The 22,213-nt window shown below is 43.2% G+C and overlaps 1 protein-coding gene across 1 annotated transcript; it reads left to right on the forward strand.

The window, feature by feature from the left end:
• Nucleotides 1-1,002: 1,002 nt before the first annotated feature.
• Nucleotides 1,003-21,870, forward strand: LOC112239669 (histamine N-methyltransferase). The gene is made up of 7 exons (XM_024408102.2): nt 1,003-1,130; nt 1,272-1,411; nt 1,500-1,552; nt 1,848-1,955; nt 2,173-2,303; nt 13,706-13,799; nt 21,299-21,870. Exons 1-7 carry the CDS (start codon nt 1,119-1,121, stop codon nt 21,649-21,651), a joined length of 891 nt encoding a protein of 296 aa, XP_024263870.1. The 5' UTR covers nt 1,003-1,118; the 3' UTR covers nt 21,652-21,870.
• Nucleotides 21,871-22,213: the final 343 nt, after the last annotated feature.

Genomic DNA, 22,213 nt, shown 5'->3' on the forward strand with positions numbered 1-22,213 from the left:
CAATAGAAGCAGGCTATGTTTGGATGCCAGCCAAAGGTAGAGGTGTACAGTAGGGCAGTATGGGCTCTATTCAATCCGTGTTGCAGAAGTCAAATCAAAGTCTATTTGTCACGTGCACTGAATAGAACAGGTGTAGACCTTACTGTGAAATGCTTACTTACAGGCTCCAACCAATAGTGCAAAAAGGGTATTTGGTGAACAATAGGTAGATAAGGAAATAAAACAACAATAAAAAGGCTATACAAGTAGCAAGGCTACATACAGACACCGGTTAGTCAGGCTGATTGAGGTAGTATGTAGATATGATTAAAGTGACTATGCATATATGATGAACAGAGAGTAGCAGTAGCCTAAAGAGGGGTTGGCGGGTGGTGGGACACAATGCAGATAGCCCGGTTAGCCACTGTGCGGGAGCACTGGTTGGTCGGCCCAATTGAAGTAGCATGTACATGAATGTATAGTTAAAGTGACTATACATATATGATAAACAGAGAGAAGCAGCAGCGTTCAGGGTTACAGCGTGATTGAAATTTAAAGGCAATGTTCCCACATTAGCGAAGACTGCATTCACAGTAAATGCTGCATATGTTGTTTCAATTTGAAATTACCTTTACATTTCTATAACGTCATCTCCAACGCCTCAGCAATACAGGGTGAATAGAGCCGTAAGTCTGAGAGACTTACCACTGTAAAGTATAGTTTATGTATAGTATAACATGTCAGCTAAAATAAGGCAATGCATTTGTTCTCAATCCATTCCTTGTGTCCTTCAAGATGCTTAACATAGCCTTTCAGTGTGTGAAATGATTGTTTGTTGGAAAAATAAAGAAATAATGTAGATGTGGTTGAAAGATGGATTAACCTTGAGAGAGCTTGTGCTCCGGGCACTTTGATTCTGTAAATGGATCCATGGATATTTGACTCATAGACTGCATGGGAATGGAATGTGACAGCACAGCTGCATGGACTCTATGAACAGACCAGTACTGTGCATATAGACAGTCTGTCTAGTTATATTATTGGGGACAGAGTCCACCCTGCCAGAGGGAGCGAGGGAGGGCTTTCAGGTCTACTCAGGAAGGCTTCTCATTTCTCTGTTCACTACGGCAAGGCAATCAATGCTTCTCACGGTACTTTCTCAATTGATTGATCTTGATGATTTATATGAAATATGTTATGTTGAATTGTGACGTATAGATGTAGAACTTAAAATAACAGTATTCTATGATGATGCCTACTGCATACTGAGGTTAATGTCTTTACATCAACAGGCTGCAGCCATGAACACTGTGAAGCCAGCAGGGTACGAGGGCCATTATGTTCAGGGGTTCCAGTTTTACTTGAAACACTCGGAGGAACACAAGGCCATCCTTGGGTATGTCGACAAGGTTCTCTCTGGAGAGTTCACCAGGTAATGATTTATAACTAGTTTGGTTAGTACATTACTAATGATCATCTGGGATATATTTACAGTAAAATGTTCTCTTTGATTTCTGTAGAATTGGAGAGGGGAAATCCAAAATGGATGTTCTAGGTGTTGGAAGTGGTGGCGGTACGTAATTTAATCTGAGTTGCACACAACTATTAATACTCTAACTGTTTCTCCAGATTTACACCACTACAGTGACAGTCTATATAGTCCGAGTAATACTAATATAGAATTATACAGTCCCTCCAGTTTCATATGGTAATAGAGCGGTGATTGGTCAAATGTGCAAGCCTTCACATAATATGCAGAGAATTGTTGATTTTGCAGCACATTCTACAATCGCGTCCTGCGGTGGACTGATTATGGCTTCATGGTTATAATGCTATGGTCTTCTAGTTAAAGTATTATGGTATTTCAGGGGAGATGGATGCCCACATCCTGTCTATTCTACAGTCTAAACTGCCAGCCACCCCTCTTACTGCAGACATAGTGGAACCCAGCATCCAACTCACTGACAATTTCAAAGGTACTGATTTATTTCACATGTATTTATGCAGGGACGTCACATTGAGATTGGTGTCTCTTTTGCTAGGGAGACCTGATTCTCAAAGAGCTACAGGTCAAAGAGCTGCAGATTCACGTCTGCAATGTCATCTGTTCCAGGAGTTATTGTGATATATCATGACTTTGATCAAATACTCTCACTAGATGTTTTGCCTGTTTGTCTTGTAACTGTTTTGTAGCGTTAGTGACAAAGACTCCCAGCCTTCAGAAGATCCCGTTCTCTTGGCACACCGTGACATGTGGAGAATATGAGAAACAGGTCAAAGACAAAAGAGAGATCAAAAGATTTGACTTCATTCACATGATTCAGGTAAAAGGCTTGACTATATAAACATGATTCAGTTAAACGGCTTGACTTAATACAAATGATTCAAGTGAAAAGCTTGACGATATACACAATTCAGGTAAAAGGCTTGACTATATACAAATGATTAATGTAAACGGCTTGATTTAATACACATGATTCAGGTGAAAGGCTTGAAGTTGCTTTGGAAATACCCCAGTGATCTTTAACCAGTCAACAATGGTGCCGACAGAGTGCTGCCTCTCTTCTAGTCCTTAGTATTTTTGTGTCTTATTTCTTACATTGCTAGCCCAGAAAATCTTAAGTGTTATTGCATACAGCCGGGAAGAACTATTAGATATCAGAGCGGCATCAACTTACCAGCACTACAACCAGGAATACGACTTTCCCAAAGAGGATCCTTTGACCAAACTACCCAGGGCATTTGAACTGATTGCAGGGGCTGACCCAAAACAATGCCGCCAGAGAAGAGGTAGACGGCGCGGTCTTCTAGTCTGACTTCCGAGGCGCACACACCACCCACCGCTTCCGAGTATATTACTCGCTAATGTCCAGTCCCTAGATAACAAGGTCGAAGAAATTAGGGCAAGAGTTGCTTTCCAGAGAAACATCAGGGATTGTAACAAACTCTATTTAACGGAAACATGGCTTTCTCAGGATATGCCGTTGGAGTCGGTACAGTTTGAAATTACTTCTATCAGCATGTTAAAAGTGCAACGAGAGGGGATAAAAACTCTAGACAACCTTTACTCCACACACACAGACGCTTTTACGGCTCTGCCTCGCCCTCCATTTGGCAAATCTGACCAGATTTCTATCCTCCTGATTCCTGCTTACAAGCAAAAATTAAAGCAGGAAGCACCAGTGACTCGGTCATTAAAAAAGTGGTAAGATGAAGCAGATGCTAAAGTACAGGGCTGTTTTGCTATCACAGACTGGAACATGTTCTGGGATTCTTCAGATGGCATTGAAGAGTACAGCACATCAGTCACTGGCTTTATCAATAAGTGCATCGATGACGTCGTCCCCACAGTGACTGTATGTACATACCCCAACCAGAAGCCATAGATTACAGGCAACACTCGCACTGAGCTAAAGGGTAGAGCTTCCGCTTTCAAGGAGCGGGACTCTAATCCGGAAGCTTATAAGAAATCAACATTCACAAAGCCGCTGGGCCAGACGGATTACCAGGACGTGTACTCCGAGCATGTGCTCACCAACTGGCAAGTGTCTTCACTGACATTTTCAACCTCTCCCTGACCGAGTCTGTAATACCAACATGTTTCAAGCAGACCACCATAGTTCCTGTGCCCAAGAACACTAAGGTACACTGCCTAAATGACTACCAACCCGTAGCACTCATGTCTGTAGCCATGAAGTGCTTTGAAAGGCTGGTCATTGCTCACATCAAAACCATTATCCCAGAGACCCTGGACCCACTCCAATTTGCATTCCGCCCAAACAGATCCACAGATGATGCAATCCCTATTGCACTCCACACAGCCCTTTCACACCTGGACAAAAGGAACATCTATGTGAGATTGCTATTCATTGACTACAGCTCAGCGTTTTAACACAATAATGCCCTCAAAGCACATCACTAAGCTAAGGACCCTGGGACTAAACACCTCACTCTGCAACTGGATCCTGGACTTCCTGACGGGCTGCCCCCAGGTGGTAAGAATAGGCAACAGCAGATCCGCCGCACTGATCCCCCTCAGGGGTGCGCAATCAGTCCTCTCCTGTACTCCCTGTTCACTCATGACTGCACAGCTAGGCATGACTCCAACACCATCATTAAGTTTGCCGATGACACAACAGTGGTAGGCCTGATCACTGACAACGATGAGACAGCCTATAGGGAGGAGGTCAGAGATCTGACTGTGTGGTGCAAAGACAACAACCTCTCCCTCAACATGATCAAGATAAAGGAGATTGTGGACTACAGGAAAAGGAGGACCGTGCATGCCCCCGTTCTCATCGACGGGGCTGTAGTAGAGCAGGTTGAGAGTTTCAAGTTCCTTGGTGTCCACATCACCAACAAACTAACATGGTCCAAGCACAACAAGACAGTCGTGAAGACGGCACGACAAAACCTATTCCCCCTCAGGAGACTGAAAAGATTTGGCATGGGTCCTCAGATCCTCAAAAGGTTTTACAGCTGCACCATTGAGAGTATCCTGACGGGTTGCATCACTGCCTTATATGGCAACTGCTCGGCCTCTGACCGCAAGGCACTACAGAGGGGGGTGCTCACGGCCCAGTACATCACCGGGGCCAAGTTTCATGCCATCCCAAGCCTCTATTCCAGGCGGTGTCAGAGGAAGGCCCTAGAGAGGGAAAAAATACAACTGGAAACCATATTTCCTGAAGCTGCATTTATTGTAGCTGGGGATTTTAACAAAGCAAATTTGAGAACAAGGCTACCGAAATTCTATCAACATATTATAGTACTCGATCTGTTCCGGGTAGCCTCTGAGAATAATTAATCAAATCAAATCAAATGTTATTTGTCACATACACATGGTTAGCAGATGTTAATGCGAGTGTAGCGAAATGCTTGTGCTTCTAGTTCCGACAATGCAGTAATAAACAACAAGTAATCTAGCTAACAATTCCAAAACTACTACCTTATAGACACAAGTGTAAGGGGATAAAGAATATGTACATAAGGATATATGAATGAGTGATGGTACAGAGCGGCATAGGCAAGATACAGTCGATGGTATTGAGTGCAGTATATACATATGAGATGAGTATGCAAACAAAGTGGCATAGTTAAAGTGGCTAGTGATACATGTATTACATAAAGATGCAGTAGATGATATAGAGTACAGTATATACATATACATATGAGATGAAAAATGTAGGGTATGTAAACATTATATTAGGTAGCATTGTTTAAAGTGGCTAGTGATATATTTTACATCATTTCCCATCAATTCGCATTATTAAAGTGGCTGGAGTTGAGTCAGTGTGTTGGCAGCAGCCACTCAATGTTAGTGGTGTCTGTTTAACAGTCTGATGGCCTTGAGATAGAAGCTGTTTTTCAGTCTCTCGGTCCCAGCTTTGATGCACCTGTACTGACCTCGCCTTCTGGATGATAGCGGGGTGAACAGGCAGTGGCTCGGGTCGTTGTTGTCCTTGATGATCTTTATGGCCTTCCTGTGACATCGGGTGGTGTAGGTGTCCTGGAGGGCAGGTAGCTTGCCCCCGGTGATGCGTTGTGCAGACCTCACTACCCTCTGGAGAGCCTTACGGTTGTGGGCAGAGCAGTTGCCGTACCAGGCGGTGATACAGCCCGACAGGCTGCTCTGATTGTGCATCTGTAGAAGTTTGTGAGTGCTTTTGGTGACAAGCCGAATTTCTTCAGCCTCTGAGGTTGAAGAGGCGCTGCTGCGCCTTCTTCACGATGCTGTCTGTGTGGGTGGACCAATTCAGTTTGTCTGTGATGTGTACGCCGAGGAACTTAAAACTTACTACCCTCTCCACTACTGTTCCATCGATGTGGATAGGGGGGTGTTCCCTCTGCTGTTTCCTGAAGTCCACAATCATCTCCTTAGTTTTGTTGACATTGAGTGTGAGGTTATTTTCCTGACACCACACTCCGAGGGCCCTCACCTCCTCCCTGTAGGCCGTCTCGTCGTTGTTGGTAATCAAGCCTACCACTGTTGTGTCATCCGCAAACTTGATGATTGAGTTGGAGGCGTGCGTGGCCACGCAGTCGTGGGTGAACAGGGAGTACAGGAGAGGGCTCAGAACGCACCCTTGTGGGGCCCCAGTGTGGAGGATCAGTGGGGTGGAAATGTTGTTGCCTACCCTCACCACCTGGGGGCGGCCCGTCAGGAAGTCCAGTACCCAGTTGCACAGGGCGGGGTCGAGACCCAGGGTCTCGAGCTTGATGACGAGCTTGGAGGGCACTATGGTGTTAAATGCCGAGCTGTAGTCGATGAACAGCATTCTCACATAGGTATTACTCTTGTCCAGATGGGTTAGGGCAGTGTGCAGTGTGGTTGAGATTGCATTGTCTGTGGACCTATTTGGGCGGTAAGCAATTTGAAGTGGGTCTAGGGTGTCAGGTAGGGTGGAGGTGATATGGTCCTTGACTAGTCTCTCAAAGCACTTCATGATGACAGAAGTGAGTGCTACAGGGCGGTAGTCGTTTAGCTCAGTTACCTTAGCTTTCTTGGAAACAGGAACAATGGTGGCCCTCTTGAAGCATGTGGGAACAACAGACTGGGATAGGGATTGATTGAATATGTCCGTAAACACTCCAGCCAGCTGGTCTGCGCATGCTATGAGGGCGCGGCTGGGGATGCCGTCTGGGCCTGCAGCCTTGCGAGGGTTGACACGTTTAAATGTTTTCCTCGGGTCGGCTGCAGTGAAGGAGAGTCCGCATGTTTTAGTTGCGGGCCGTGTCAGTGGCACTGTATTGTCCTCAAAGCGGGCAAAAAAGTGATTTAGTCTGCCTGGGAGCAAGACATCCTGGTCCGTGACAGGGCTGGTTTTCTTTTTGTAATCCGTGATTGACTGTAGACCCTGCCACATACCTCTTGTGTCTGAGCCGTTGAATTGAGATTCTACTTTGTCTCTATACTGACGCTTAGCTTGTTTGATTGCCTTGCGGGGGGAATAGTTACACTGTTTGTATTCGGTCATGTTTCCGGTCACCTTGCCCTGATTAAAAGAAGTGGTTCGGGCTTTCAGTTTCACGCGAATGCTGCCATCATTGGGAATGTTTTAATCGTTGCTATGGGAACGACATCTTCAACGCACGTTCTAATGAACTCGCTCACCGAATCAGCGTATTCGTCAATGTTGTTGTCTGACGCAATACGAAACATATCCCAGTCAACGTGATGGAAGCAGTCTTGGAGTGTGGAATCAGATTGGTCGGACCAGCGTTGAACAGACCTCAGCGCGGGAGCTTCTTGTTTTAGTTTCTGTCTGTAGGCAGGGATCAACAAAATGGAGTCGTGGTCAGCTTTTCCGAAAGGCGGGCGGGGCAGGGCCTTATATGCGTCGCGGAAGTTAGAACAGCGGTGATCCAAGGTTTTTCCAGCCCTGGTTGCGCATTCGATATGCTGATAAAATTTAGGGAGTCTTGTTTTCAGATTAGCCTTGTTAAAATCCCCAGCTACAATGAATGCAGCCTCCGGATAAATGGATTCCAGTTTGCAAAGAGTCAAATAAAGTTTGTTCAGAGCCATCGATGTGTCTGCTTGGGGGGAATATATACGGCTGTGATTATAATCGAAGAGAATTCCCTTGGTAGATAATGCGGTCGACATTTGATGGTGAGGAATTCTAAATCAGGTGAACAGAAGGACTTGAGTACCTGTATGTTGTTATGATCACACCACATCACGTTAACCATGAAGCATACGCCCCCGCCCCTCTTCTTAATATTGACTTGTACACTGATTCGGTGTGTGTAGATGTTGTACCCTCTGTGACTATTAAAACCTACTCGTACCAGAAACGGTGGATTGATGGCGGCATTCGTGCAAATCTGAAAGCAAGCGCAAACCACAGTAATTAACCATGAAAATTGTGACTGGGAATATGGCCAAATACACACAGTTTAGTTATTCACTCCGCAAGGCAATCAAACAAGCAACACGTCAGAGAAGAGACCAAGTGGAGTTGCAACTCATCGGCTCAGACATGAGACGTATGTGGCAGGGTCTTGACTGCATGGCCATGAACGCCTCCAACTAAATCATCAAATTTGTAGATGACACAACAGTAGTAGGCTTGATTACCAACAACGACAAGACGTTGTTGGGAGAAGGTGAGGGTACTCGAAGTGTGGTGTCAGCAAAACAACCTCTCACTCAACAAAGGAGATTATCGTGGACTTCAGGAAACAGCAGAGGGAGCACCCCCCTATCAACATCGACAGGACAGCAGTGGAAAAGGTGGAAAGTTTTAAGTTCCTCGGCATGCACATCACAGACAAACTGAAATGGTCCACCCACACAGATAGTGTGGTGAAGAACCTCAGGAGGCTGAAGAAATTTGGCTTGTCACCTAAAATGACCACAAACTTTTACAGATGCACAATTGAGAGCATCTTGTCCGGCTGTATAACCGCCTGCAACCGCAGGGCTCTCCAGAGGGTGTTGCGGCCTGCACAACGCATCGCCGGGGGCAAACTACCTTCCCTCCAGGACACCTACAGCACCTGATGTCACAGGAAGGCCAAAAAGATCATCAAGGACAACAACCACCCGAGCCACTGCATGTTCACCCTGCACCCGAGCCACTGCATGTTCACCATCCAGAATGCGAGGTCAGTACAGGTGCATTAAAGCTGGGTCTGAGAGTCTGAAAAACAGCTTCTATCTCAAGGCCATCAGACTGTTAGACAGCCATCACTAACTGAGAGGCTGCTGCCGACTTGAAATCATTGGCCACTTTAATAAATGGATCACTAGTCACTTTAATAATGCCACTTTTTTGCATTACTCATCTCATATGTATATACTGTATTTTATACCATCTATTGCATCTTGCCACTGTCATTGCTCATCCATATATTTATATGTAAATATTCTTATTCCATTCCTTACTTAGATTTGTGTGTATTAGGTTGTTGTTGTGTAATTGTTAGATTACATGTTAGATATTTCTGCACAGTCGGAACTAGAAACACAAGCATTTCGCTACACTCCCAATAACATCTGCTAACCTTATATGTGACCAATAACATTTGATTTGATTTATTGTGTATAGCAAAGATTAGAACGTATTTGTAGTTTGTAAACAAATACTACATAAACACTGCTGCAGCTTTGATTAAATATGGCCCGTAGTCTCAGTGATTACAGTATTGATTAAATATGGCCCGTAGTCTCAGTGATTACAGTATTGATTAAATATGGCCCGTAGTCTCAGTGATTACAGTATTGATTAAATATGGCCCATAGTCTCAGTGATTACAGTATTGATTAAATATGGCCCGTAGTCTCAGTGATTACAGTTTTGATTAAATATGGCCCGTAGTCTGTGATTACAGTATTGATTAAATATGGCCCGTAGTCTCTGTGATTACAGTATTGATTAAATATGGCCCGTAGTCTCTGTGATTACAGTATTGATTAAATATGGCCCGTAGTCTGTGATTACAGTATTGATTAAATATGGCCCGTAGTCTCAGTGATTACAGTATTGATTGAATATGGCCCGTAGTCTCAGTGATTACAGTATTGATTGAATATGGCCCGTACTGTCAGTGATTACAGTATTGATTGAATATGGCCCGTACTGTTAGTGATTACAGTATTGATTGAATATGGCCTGTAGTCTAAGTGATTACAGTATTTGTAATTATTAGGGAACCACATTAGCTGCTGCCAAACATATTTAAAGCACTTACATTACATATAAATATAAATATAAAACAGTACATCATTTAACATTATTCCACTATTACATATATACAAAATGTTCAATACCACAATATCACAATGCATGCGTATACATTTGTCTGTACCTTTGTGTATGCATCTCTTTACAGTCCCCGTTGTTCCATAAGGTGTATTTTTTTTAACTGTTTTTAAATTCTGATTCTACTGCTTGCATCATTTACCTGATGTGGAATAGTTCCATGTAGTCATGGCTCTATGCAGTACTGTGCACCTCCCATAGTCTGTTCTGGACTTGGGGACTGTGAAGAGACCTCTGGTGGCATGTCTTGTGGGGTATGCATGGGTGTAACATGGGTGTCCTGGGGCCCCTAGTCTCAGTGATAACAGTATGGATTGAATATTAACCCTATTCTCAGTGATACAATCATTGATTGAATATGTCCCATAGTCTCAGTGATAACAGTATTGATTGAATATGGCCCGTAGTCTCATTAATAGCAGTATTGATGGAATATGGCCCCTAGTCTCATTAATAGCAGTATTGATGGAATATGGTCCCTAGTCTCAAAATAATTGATTCAGTATGTCCACTAGTCTCTGCTTTGATTGAATAAGGCTCCTAGTCTCAGAAATAATAGTATTGATTGAATATGGCTTCTAGTCTCAGACATAACAGCATTGATTGAACTTGGACAGTATTCTCAGTGATAACAGTATTAATTGAATATAACACTTAGTCTCAGTGTTAACAGATTTGATTGAATATGGCCCCTAATCGCAGTGATAACAGTATTGATTGAATTTGGCCCCTAGTCTCAGACATAATAGTATTGATTGAATAGTAGCGAAGTAATTACAATTGAATTCTTCTAATTTAAAAAATGTACCTCTCCAGAAATAAGTCTCTCACTGTTGCCGCCTGCTATCGACCCCCCCCCTCCGCTCCCAGCTGTGCCCTGGACACCATTTGTGAATTGATCGCCCCCCCATCTAGCTTCAGAGTTCGTTCTGTAAGGTGACCTAAACTGGGATATGCTTCACACCCCGGCAGTCCTACAATCTAAGCTAGATGCCCTCAATCTCACAAAAATCATCAAGGAACCCACCAGGTACAACCCTAAATCCATAAACATGGGCACCCTCATAGACATTATCCTGACCAACTTGCCCTCGAAATACACCTCTGCTGTTTTCAATCAGGATCTCAGCGATCACTGCCTCATTGCCTGTATTCGCTACGGGTCCGCAGTCAAACGACCACCCTTCATCACTGTCAAACGCTTCCTAAAACACTTCTGCGAGCAGGCCTTTCTATTGGACCTGACCCGGGTATCCTGGAAGGATATTGACCTCATCCCGTCAGTCGAGGATGCCTGGTCATTCTTTAAAAGTAATTTCCTCACCATCTTAGATAAGCATGCCCCGTTCAAAAAATCCTGTGGCGGACTGCCATAGCATCGAATAGTCCCCACGATATGCAACTGTTCAGGGAAGTCAGGAACCAAAACACGCAGTCAGTCAGGAAAGGCTAGCTTTTTCAGAAATTCGCATCCTGTAGCTCTAACTCCAAAAAGTTTTGGGACACTATAAAGTCCATGGAGAACAAGAGCACCTCCTCCCAGCTGCCCACTGCACTGAGGCTAGGGAACACGGTCACCACTGATAAATCCATGATAATCAACCATAACCAGACAGCGGATGTTCTGAAAGAGCTGCAAAACCTGGACCCGTACAAATCAGCTGAGCTAGACAATCTGGACCCTCTCTTCCTAAAATTATCCGCCGCCATTGTTGCAACCCCTTTTACCAGCCTGTTCAACCTCTCTTTCGTATCTTTCGAGATCCCTAAATATTGGAAAGCTGCCGCGGTCATCCCCTTCTTCAAAGGGGGTGACACCTGTTGGTGTTTACATACTGGAGAGGGAATGCAAAACAACGACGCTGGACAGAGTGGAATCAGGTGTATCAAAAGGCAATTTATTGAGTCAAAGATATTTTGTCCTGCCGTTATCGTGCACGGACCTAAGGAATGTGACTCTGTGAGGAGTCAGAATAATTAGGCTGCTCAGCCAGAGTTTACAGCAGAATGTATACACAGAATAATGTAGGTGGAGTCTCTCGTGTTGATCTTCTGACTGGTCCTGAAGAGTTGGAGGCGGGCCTTGCTCTAGCCAGAGCGGGCCCCATTGGTGCACAGCAAAGTCCTTTGCTCTTGGCACCCGACCAGTAGGGGGTAGAGTGTGAGTGTACAGTGCTTTATGAGATGTTTGTGTGTCTAGGAACGAAAGATAGGGGAAACTAGCAGTGTCTGCTTTAGGCGCAGGTGTTTCCTGTTTATGCAGGAGTGCATGAAAGGGTCAATGTCAGTGAGATAGCTTGGCACTTCTAAGCTCGTTATTGTTGCAGGCTGCTCTTTGTAGTTTTACAGGGAGTATATTTGCGTGATGGCAGCTGTGTGTCCTTCGGATAATCATGTTATTGCACGTAGGCTCTAAACTTGACTGAGGACACTGGGCCCAGAGTTATCTGAGGGCATCCGGTTTAACCAGAGTGTTGGTATGCTAGTGATGCTTGATATTATTACTTATATAACACACCCTAGACCCAAACTGTTACAGACCTATGTCCATAAACAGATCACTGACCATTTCGAATCCCACCGTACCTTCTCCGCTGTGCAATCTGGCTTCTGAGCCGATCACGGATGGACCTCAGCCACACTCAAGGTACTAAACGATATCATAACCGCCATCAATAAAAGACAGTACTGTGCAGCCGTCTTCATCGACCTGGCCAAAGCTTTCGACTCTGTCAATCACCGTATTCATATCGGCAGACTCAATAGCCTTGGTTTTTCTGACGACTGCCTCGCCTGGTTCACCAACTACTTTGCAGATAGAGTTCAGTGTGTCAAATTGGAGGGCATGTTGTCCGGACCTCTGGCAGTCTCTATGGGGGTACGACAGGGATCAATTCTCAGGCCGACTCTTTTCTCTGTATATGTCAATGATGTCGCTCTTGCTACGGGCGATTCCCTGATCCACCTCTATGTAGACGACACCATTCTGTATACTTCCGGCCCGTCCTTGGACACTGTGCTATCTAACCTCCAAACGAGCTTCAATACCATACAACACTCCTTCCGTGGCCTCCAACTGCTCTTAAACGCTAGTAAAACCAAATGCATGCTTTTCATGCTTTTCATTTTTTCGGTGCCCTCACCCGCCCGCCCGACTAGCATCACTACTCTGGACGGTTCCGACCTAGAATATGTGGACAACTATAAATACCTAGGTGTCTGGCTAGACTGTAAACTCTCCTTCCAGACTCATATTAAACATCTCCAATCTAAAATCAAATCTAGAATTGGCTTTCTATTTCACGACAAAGCCTCCTTTACTCACGCCGCCAAACTTCCCCTAGTAAAACTGACTATCCTACCGATCCTCAACTTTGGCGATGTCATCTACAAAATAGCTTCCAACACTCTACTCAGCAAACTGGATGCAGTCTTTCACAGTGTCATCCATTTTGTTACCAAATCACCTTATACCACCCACCACTGCGACCTGTATACTCTAGTCGGCTGGGGAATAGGAGTGGAGCTAGGCACTGCAGGGCCTGGATTAACCTCAACATCACCAGATGTTAATTATTATTATTTTTCCCCCTTCCACTTTCCTATTTATGATAGAATTTACAAAGAGTATACCTTTTCTTTAATCAATAGGTATATTTGAGTTTAACCTCCCTAACACTGTGTTGGATTAAAATCTAGTACAACCAATAACTTTTTTTTTAAATCAATTAGTAAATTTGAGTTTAACCACATATTTGTTGTATTATTTGTTCTGTCTTTTCTGATTAATTTGAAATTGCAACCTACTTTCTATGGCTTGTTTTCAAAATAGAGATATTTAGTAGATGATTTCCTTTTAAAATATCTGAAAGTGAGAGAATTGGCCACTAGTCTAAGTGATAACAGTATTCCTCTTCCATCCTCAACCTCACATACATCCTTATTTAACCCCATAGATGTTATACTACGTAGATGACTATCCAGGAACCATCAAGTTCTTCCACAATCTTCTGAAGGAAAACAGCAAGCTGCTCATAGTTCATGAAGCAGGTTAGTATACCAGTTCAGTAACATAAACTGTATAATATACAGTAACTTATAATATACAGTACAGTAACATATAATGTATAGTAGACATTAACATGTATAATGTACAGTACCAGTCAAAAGTTTGGACACACCAGGGTTTTTCTTTATTTTTCCTACATTGTAGAATAATAGAGAAGCCATCAAAACTATGAAAAAACACATATGGAATCATGTAGTAACCAGAAAAGTGTTAAACAAATTAAAATATATTTTATATTTGATTCTTCAAAGTAGCCACCCTTTGCCTTGATGACAGCTTTGTACACTCTTGGCATTCACTCAACCAGCTTCATGAGGTAATCACCTTGAATGCATTTCAATTATCAGGTGTGCCTTGTTAAAAGTTAATTTGTGAAATTTCTTTCCTTCTTAATGCGTTTGAGACAGTCAGTTGTGTTGTGACAGGTATGGGTGGTATACAGAAGATAGCCCTATTTGGTGAAAGACATAGCATTATGGCATGAACAGCTCAAATAAGCAAAGATAAATGACAGTCCATCATTACTTAAAGACATGAAGGTCAGTCAATACTTTGAAAGGTTCTTCAAGTGCAGTCACAAAAACCATCCAGCACTATGATGAAACTGGCTCTCATAAGGACCACCACAGGAAAGGAAAACCCAGAGTCACCTCTTCTGCATGAGATAAGTTCATTAGAGTTAATGACACTTCAGATAACAGACAAAATAAATGCTTCACGGAGTTCAAGTAACAGACACATCTCAAAATCAACTGTTAAAACTTCTTAGGGATAGGGGGCAGCATTTTCACTTTTGTATAAATAGCGTGCACAATTTCAACTTCCTGATACTCATGCCAGGAATATATTATATGCATATGATTAGTAGGTGTGGATAGAAAACACGCTGAAGTTTATAAAACTGTTTTATGTCATGTCTGTGACTATAACAGAACTTATGTAGCAGGCAAAACCCAGAGGAAAAACTGTTCAGATTTTTTTTTTTGCCTCTGACCGTTCCCTCAGTTGTCTTTGCCAAGGGAAATTTGATAGCGACCATTTTACAGTTCCTACGGCTTCCACAAGATGTCACCAGTCTTTGGAATTGGGTTGAAGTTAATCATTGGTGCAACGAAGAAGAAGCACATCCTGGAACAACGTTACACTGTTGAGAGTGACACAAGATGAAAAAAGGTGCATGGTTTGTTTACTTGCTCTATTGAATACAGATTGCCCCATCTACAATTTGATCGATTATTAACGTTTAAAAATACCTAAAGTTGTATTACAAAAGTAGTTTGACATTTTTTGGCAAAGTTTATAGGCAACTTTTGAAATGTTTTGTAGTGACTTTGTGTTTTGGCAAGCTGTTTTTTTCCAGATCAAACGTGCTTTATAAATGGACATTTTTTTTGTATACATGGACGGAATTAATCGAAAAAAATGACCAATTGTGATGTTTATGGGACATATTGGAGTGCCAACAAAGAAGCTCGTCAAAGGTAATGCATGTTTTATATTTTATTTCAGCGTTTTGTGTAGCGCCTGCTACGCTAGTTCTTTTGTTTACTACTGGTTCAGAAGGGTGCATGCTATCAGATAATAGCTTCTCATGCTTTCGCCGAAAAGCATTTTTAAAATCTGACATGTTGGCTGGATTCACAACGAGTGTAGCTTTAATTGAGTATCTTGAATGTGTGATTTAATGAAAGTTTGAGTTTTATAGCGTTTTATTTGAATCTGGCGCTCTGCATTTCCCCAGGCAATTGGCCACTTGACTATCCTCAAGAGGTTTTAAGAGGATACTGCGTGAATCAGGCCTTCATGGTCAAATTGCTGCAAAGAAACCACTACTAAAGGACACCAACAAGAAGAAGAGACTTGCTTGGGCAAAGAAACACAAGCAATGGACATTAGACTATTAGAAATATGTCCTTTGATCTGATGAGCCAAAATTTGAGATTTTTGGTTCCAACCACCGTGTCTTTGTGAGACGCAGAGTAGGTGAACGGATGATCTCTGCAGTTGTGTTTCCCACCGTGAAGCACGGAGGAGGAGGTGTGATGGTGTGGGGGAGCTTTGCTGGTGACAGTATCAGTGATTTATTTAGAATTCAAGGCACACTTAACCAGCATGGCAACCACAGCATTCTGCATCGAAACACCATCTCATCTGGTTTGGGCTTAGTGGGACTATCATTGGTTTTTCAACAGGACAATGACCCAACACACCTCCAGGCTGTTTAAGGGCTATTTGACCAAGAGGGAGAATGATGGAGTGCTGCATCAGATGACCTGGCCTCCACAATCACCTGACCTCAACCCAAATGAGATGGTTTGGGATGAGATGGACTGCAGAGTGAAGAAAATTCTTCCAATGGTATTGAGGAGTACACCCTATCAGTCACTGGCTTTATCAATAAGTGCATTGAGGATGTCGTCCCCACAGTGACTGTACGTACATACCCCAACCAGAAGCCATCGATTACAGGCAACATTTCATTCACACTGAGCTAAAGGACAGAGCTGCCGCTTCTGAGGTGCGGGACTCTAACTCGGAAGCTTACAAGAAATCCTGCTATGCCCTGCGACGAACCATCAAACAGGCAAAGCGTCAATACAGGGCTAAGGTTGAATCATACGACACCTGCTCCGATGCTCGTCTTATGTTGCAAGCTATTACAGACTACAAAGGGAAGCACAGCCGCGAGCTGCCCAGTGACACGAGCCTACCAGATAAGCTAAATCACTTCTATGCTCGCTTCGAGGCAAGCAACACTGAGGCATGCATGAGAGCGCCAGCTGTTCCGGACGACTGTGTGATCACACTCTCCGTAGCCGACGTGAGTAAGACCTTTAAACAGGTCAACATACACAAGGCTGCGGGTCCAGACGGATTACCAGGTCTTGTGTTCCGGGCATGTGCTGACCAACTGGCATGTCTTCACTGACATTTTCAACATGTCCCTGATTGAGTCTGTAATACCAACATGTTTCAAGCAGACCACCATAGTCCGTGTGCCCAATAACACAAAGGCAACCTGCCTAAATGACTACTGACCCGTAGCACTCACGTCTGTGGCCATGAAGTGCTTTGAAAGGCATCTAATGGCTCACATCAACACCATTATTCCAGAAACCCGAGACCGACTCCAATATGCATACCGCCCAAACAGATCCACAGATGATGCAATCTCTATTGCACTCCACACGGCCCTTTCCCACCTGGACAAAAGGAACAGTTATGTGAGAATGTTATTCATTGACTACAGCTCAGCGTTCAAAACCATAGTACCCTCAAAGCTCATCACTAAGCTAAGGACCCTGGGACTAAAGACCTCCCTCTATAACTGGATCCTGGAGTTCATGACGGGCTGCCTCCAGGTGGTGAGGGTAGGTAGCAACACATCTGCCACGCTGCTCCGTAACACTGGAGCCCACCAGGGGTGCGTGCTCAGTCCCCTCCTGTACTCCCTGTTCACCCACGACTGCATGGCCAGGCACAACTCCAACACCATTAAGTTTGCAGATGACACAAGTGTTAGGCCTGATCACCGACAACAACGAGACAGCCTATAGGGAGGTCAGAGACCTGGCCGGGTGGTGCCAGAATAACAACCTATCCCTCAACGTAACCAAGACTAAGGAGATGATTGTGGACTACAGGAAAAGTAGGACCGAGTACGTCCTCATTGATGGGGCTGTTCCTTGGTGTCCACATCACCAACAAACTAGAATGGTCCAAACACACCAAGACAGTTGTGAAGAGGGCATGACAAAGCCTATTCCCCCTCAGGAAACTAAAAAGATTTGGCATGGGTCCTGAGATCCTCAAAAGGTTTTACAGCTGCAACATCGAGAGCATCCTGACTGGTTGCATCACTGCCTGGTACGGCAATTACTCGGCCTCCGACTGCAAGGCACTACAGATGGTAGTGTGTACGGCCCAGTACATCACTGGGGCTAAGCTGCCTGCCATCCAGGACCTCTACACCAGGTGGTGTCAGAGGAAGGCCCTAACAACTGTCAAAGAACCCAGTCACCCCAGTCATAGACTGTTCTCTCTACTACCGCATGGCAAGCGGTACCAGAGTGCCAAGTCTAGGACAAAAAGGCTTCTCAACAGTTTTTACCCCCAAGCCATAAGATTCCTGAGCAGGTTAATCATATGGCTACCCGGACTATTTGTATTGTGTGACCCCCCCCAACCCCTCTTATATATTCATTGTTACTTTAACTATACATTCATGTACATATGTATAGTCGTGTCCAAAAGTTTTGAGAATGACACAAATATACATTTTCAAAGTTTGCTGCTTCAGTGTCTTTAGATATTTTTGTCAGATGTTACTATGGAATACTGAAGTATAATTACAAGCATTTCATAAGTGTCAAAGGCTTTTCTTGGCAATTACATGAAGTTGATGCAGAGTCAATATTTGCAGAGTTGACCCTTCTTTTTCAAGACCTCTGCATGCTGTCAATTAACTTCTGGGCCACATGCTGACTGATGGCAGCCCATTCTTGCATAATCAATGCTTGGAGTCTGTCAGAATTTGTGGGGTATTGTTTGTCTACCCGCCTCTTGAGGATTGACCACAAGTTCTCAATGGGATTAAGGTTTGGGGTGTTTCCTGGCCATGGACCCAAAATATCGATGTTTTGTTCCCCAAGCCACTTTGTTAACACTTTTGCCTTATGGCAAGGTGCTCCATCATGCTAGAAAATGCATTGTTCGTCACCAAACTGTTCCTGGATGGTTGGGAGAAGTTGCTCTCGGAGGATGTGTTGGTACCATTCTTTATTCATGGCTGTGTTCTTAGGCAACATTGTGAGTGAGCCCACTCCCTTGGCTGAGAAGCAACCCCAAACATGAATGGTCTCAGGATGCTTTACTGTTGGCATGACACAGGACTGATGGTAGCGCTCACCTTGTCTTCTCCGGACAAGCTTTTTTCCGGATGCCCCAAACAATCAGAAAGGGGATTCATCAGAGAAAATGACTTTACCCCAGTCCTCAACAGTCCAATTCCTGTACCTTTCAGAATATCAGTCTGTCCCTGATGTTTTTCCTGGAGAGAAGTGGCTTCGTTGCTGCCCTTCTTGACACCATGCCATCCTCCAAAAGTCTTCACCTCACTGTGCGTGCAGATGCACTCACATCTGCCTGCTGCCATTCCTGAGCAAGCCCTGTACTGGTGGTGCCCCGATTCCGCAGCTGAATCAACTTTAGGAGACGGTCCTAGTGCTTGCTGGACTTTCTTAGGTGCCCTGAAGCCTTCTTCACAACAATTGAACCTTGCAGGAAACAATGATTGACAGAGGAAGAACAATGATTCCAAGCACCACCCTCCTTTTGAAGCTTCCAGTCTGTTATTCGAACTCAATCAGCATGACAGACTGATCTCCAGCCTTGTCCTCGTCAACACTCACACCTGTGTTAACGAGAGAATCACTGACAGCTGGTCCTTTTGTGGCAGGGCTGAAATGCAGTGGAAATATTTGGGGGGGATTCAGTTAATTTGCATGGCAAAGAGGGACTTTGCAATTCATCTGACCACTCTTCATAACATTCTGGAGTATATGCAAATTGCCATCATACAAACGGAGGCAGCAGACTTTGTGAAAATTAATATTTGTGTCATTCTCAAAACTTTTGGCCACGACTGTACATACTACCAACCAGTGCTCCCGCACATTGGCTAACCGGGCTATCTGCATTGAGTCCCGCCACCCCCCACCCCCCAACCCCTCTTTATGCTACTGCTACTCTCTGTTCATCATATATGCATTGTCACTTTAACCATATCTACATGTACATACCACCTCAATCAGCCTGACTAACCGATGTCTGTATATAGCCTCGCTACTGTTTTCACTGTCATTTTACTGTCTACTTTTATTTCTTTACTTAGCTATTGTTCACATAATACCTTTTTTTCACTATTGGTTAGAGCCTGTAAGTAAGCATTTCACTAAGTTCTACACCTGTTGAATTTGGCGCATGTGACAAATAAACTTTGATTTGATAAGCAGCCAACAATTGGAAAAGCATTCCTCATGAAGCTGGTTGAGAGAATGCCAAGAGTGTGCAAAGCTGTCAAGGTAAAGGGTGGTTACTTTGACGAATCTAAAAGGTGTTTATTTGTTTAACCCCTCTTTTGGTTACTACTTGGTTCCATATGTGTTATTTAATAGTTTTGATGTCTTAACTATTATTCTACAATGTAGAAAATAGTAAAAATAAAGAAACCCTTGAATGAGTAGGTGTGTCCAAACTATTGACTGGTACTGTACATTAACATATAATATACAGTACGGTAACATATCATGTAACATATAATTCCAAATATACAGTACAGTAACATCCTACACAGTTCAGCAACATATAATGTATAACAGAGTAATATTATATTATTATAACATATATTTGGGGTGTCAGATAGCCTAGTGGTTAGAGCATTGGACTAGTAACCTAAAGGTTGTGAGATCAAATCCCCTAGCTGACAAGGTACTGCTTGGTTACTTTTTTTTGTATTTTACCTATTTTTTTTACCTATTTTTTTTTTTTTGTCGTTCTGCCCCTGAACAGGCAGTTAACCCACTGTTCCTAGGCCGTCATTGAATATAAGAATTTGTTCTTAACGGACTTGCCTAGTTAAAGGTAAAATAATGAATACGACTCAAGGCTGTAATTGCTGCCAAAGGTACTTCAACAACGTACTGACTAAAGGGTCTGAATACTTAAGGAAATGTGATATTTCAGTTTTTTTATATAGATTTGCAAACATTTCTAAAAAACAGTTTTTGCTTTGTCATTATGGGCTATTGTGTGTAGATTTATTGAAGGGAGAAAAAAACAATTATATCCATTATCTAATAAGGCTGTAACTTAACAAAATGTGGAAAAAGTCAAGGGGTGTATACTTTGCGTACACACTGTATATTGTATAATATTCAGTAACATATAATGTATAATACACAGTAAAGTAACATACTGTATAATATAAATGAACATATAATGTATAATGTACAGTAAAATATAATACATAATGTAACAATGTATAATGTACAGTAACATATGTTTAATATACAGTAACATATAATACATAATATACAGTACAATGGCAATGTATAATATACAACACAATTCATAATATACAGTAACATGTGATATATAATGTACAGTGCATTATCATGTGTAAGATATAATATACAGTACAGTAAGATAATGTATAATGTACAGTAACAAAATGTACAATATACAGTACTGTAACATATAATTCATAATATAGAGTAACATCTAATGTATAACATGCAGTACAGTAACTTGTAATGTATAATATACAATACAGTAACATGGGCTACAGACTTTTTAGCAGGGTAGTAACCTATAGTATTGGTTGCAGATTTCTACAAATGTTCTGGGGTTTGTTCAGATGGTTATAAATATGAAAATATATCCTCCATTATTTCCCTGTTCTCTATCATACTGATTCCAGCTGGCAGCGGCTGGGACACCCTGTGGAAGACCTACAGGAAAGAGCTCTGCACCAAGTCCATCTCTGACTACCTGTCTGCTGGAGACATCAAGGTTCACCTGGAGCGGCTGGAGCTTAAGTATGATGAGCACCTCATCCCTAACACCCTGGACATCACAGACTGCTTCACTGATGGGGATGAGATGGGAGAGCTGCTGCTGGACTTCATGACAGAACAGGACCACTTCCACCAGTCTCTGACCCCTGATCTTAGAGCAAGCATCCTGGACCTTCTCCGGAATCGATGCAGCACAGAGAAAGAGGGCAGGATACTGTTCGACTGCAGCTTGAGTTGTCTCCTGGTTTACTCCTGAACCATGTGTGGTGTTTAATGAGAGTGCCCAGAGTCATACTGTACACAGTATATGGCTCTGAGTTTGTCTATGTTCATTCATTATCACCTGGCTAAGTGGCTAGAGTGCACTATGTAGCAAAGGCTATACCTATATATCTTCTACAATACAACATGTTAGCTTTCTATCTTCAAACCAAATTGTTTTCAGTGTTTTCAATAAAAGTGCCCTGTCATTCTTTCAAATATCATGCTCTATTTTGTTACAAATATCAGATACACGCCAAGGCCAGTAGATGGAGCCATAAGTCCAGACAGCAGGTCAGTAGATAGCACATCAGAAGATGGAGCCATTAGTCCAGACAGCAGGTCAGTAGATAGCACATCAGAAGATGGAGCCATTAGTCCAGATAGCAGGTCAGTAGATAGCACATCAGTAGATGGAGCCATTAGTCCAGATAGCAGGTCAGTAGATAGCACATCAGTAGATGGAGCCATAAGTCCAGACAGCAGGTCAGTAGATAGCACATCAGTAGATGGAGCCATTAGTCCAGACAGCAGGTCAGTAGATAGCACATCAGAAG

Source organism: Oncorhynchus tshawytscha, unplaced genomic scaffold (genome assembly GCF_018296145.1).
Source record: "Oncorhynchus tshawytscha isolate Ot180627B unplaced genomic scaffold, Otsh_v2.0 Un_contig_6452_pilon_pilon, whole genome shotgun sequence".
NCBI classification, from domain to species: Eukaryota; Metazoa; Chordata; class Actinopteri; order Salmoniformes; family Salmonidae; genus Oncorhynchus; species Oncorhynchus tshawytscha.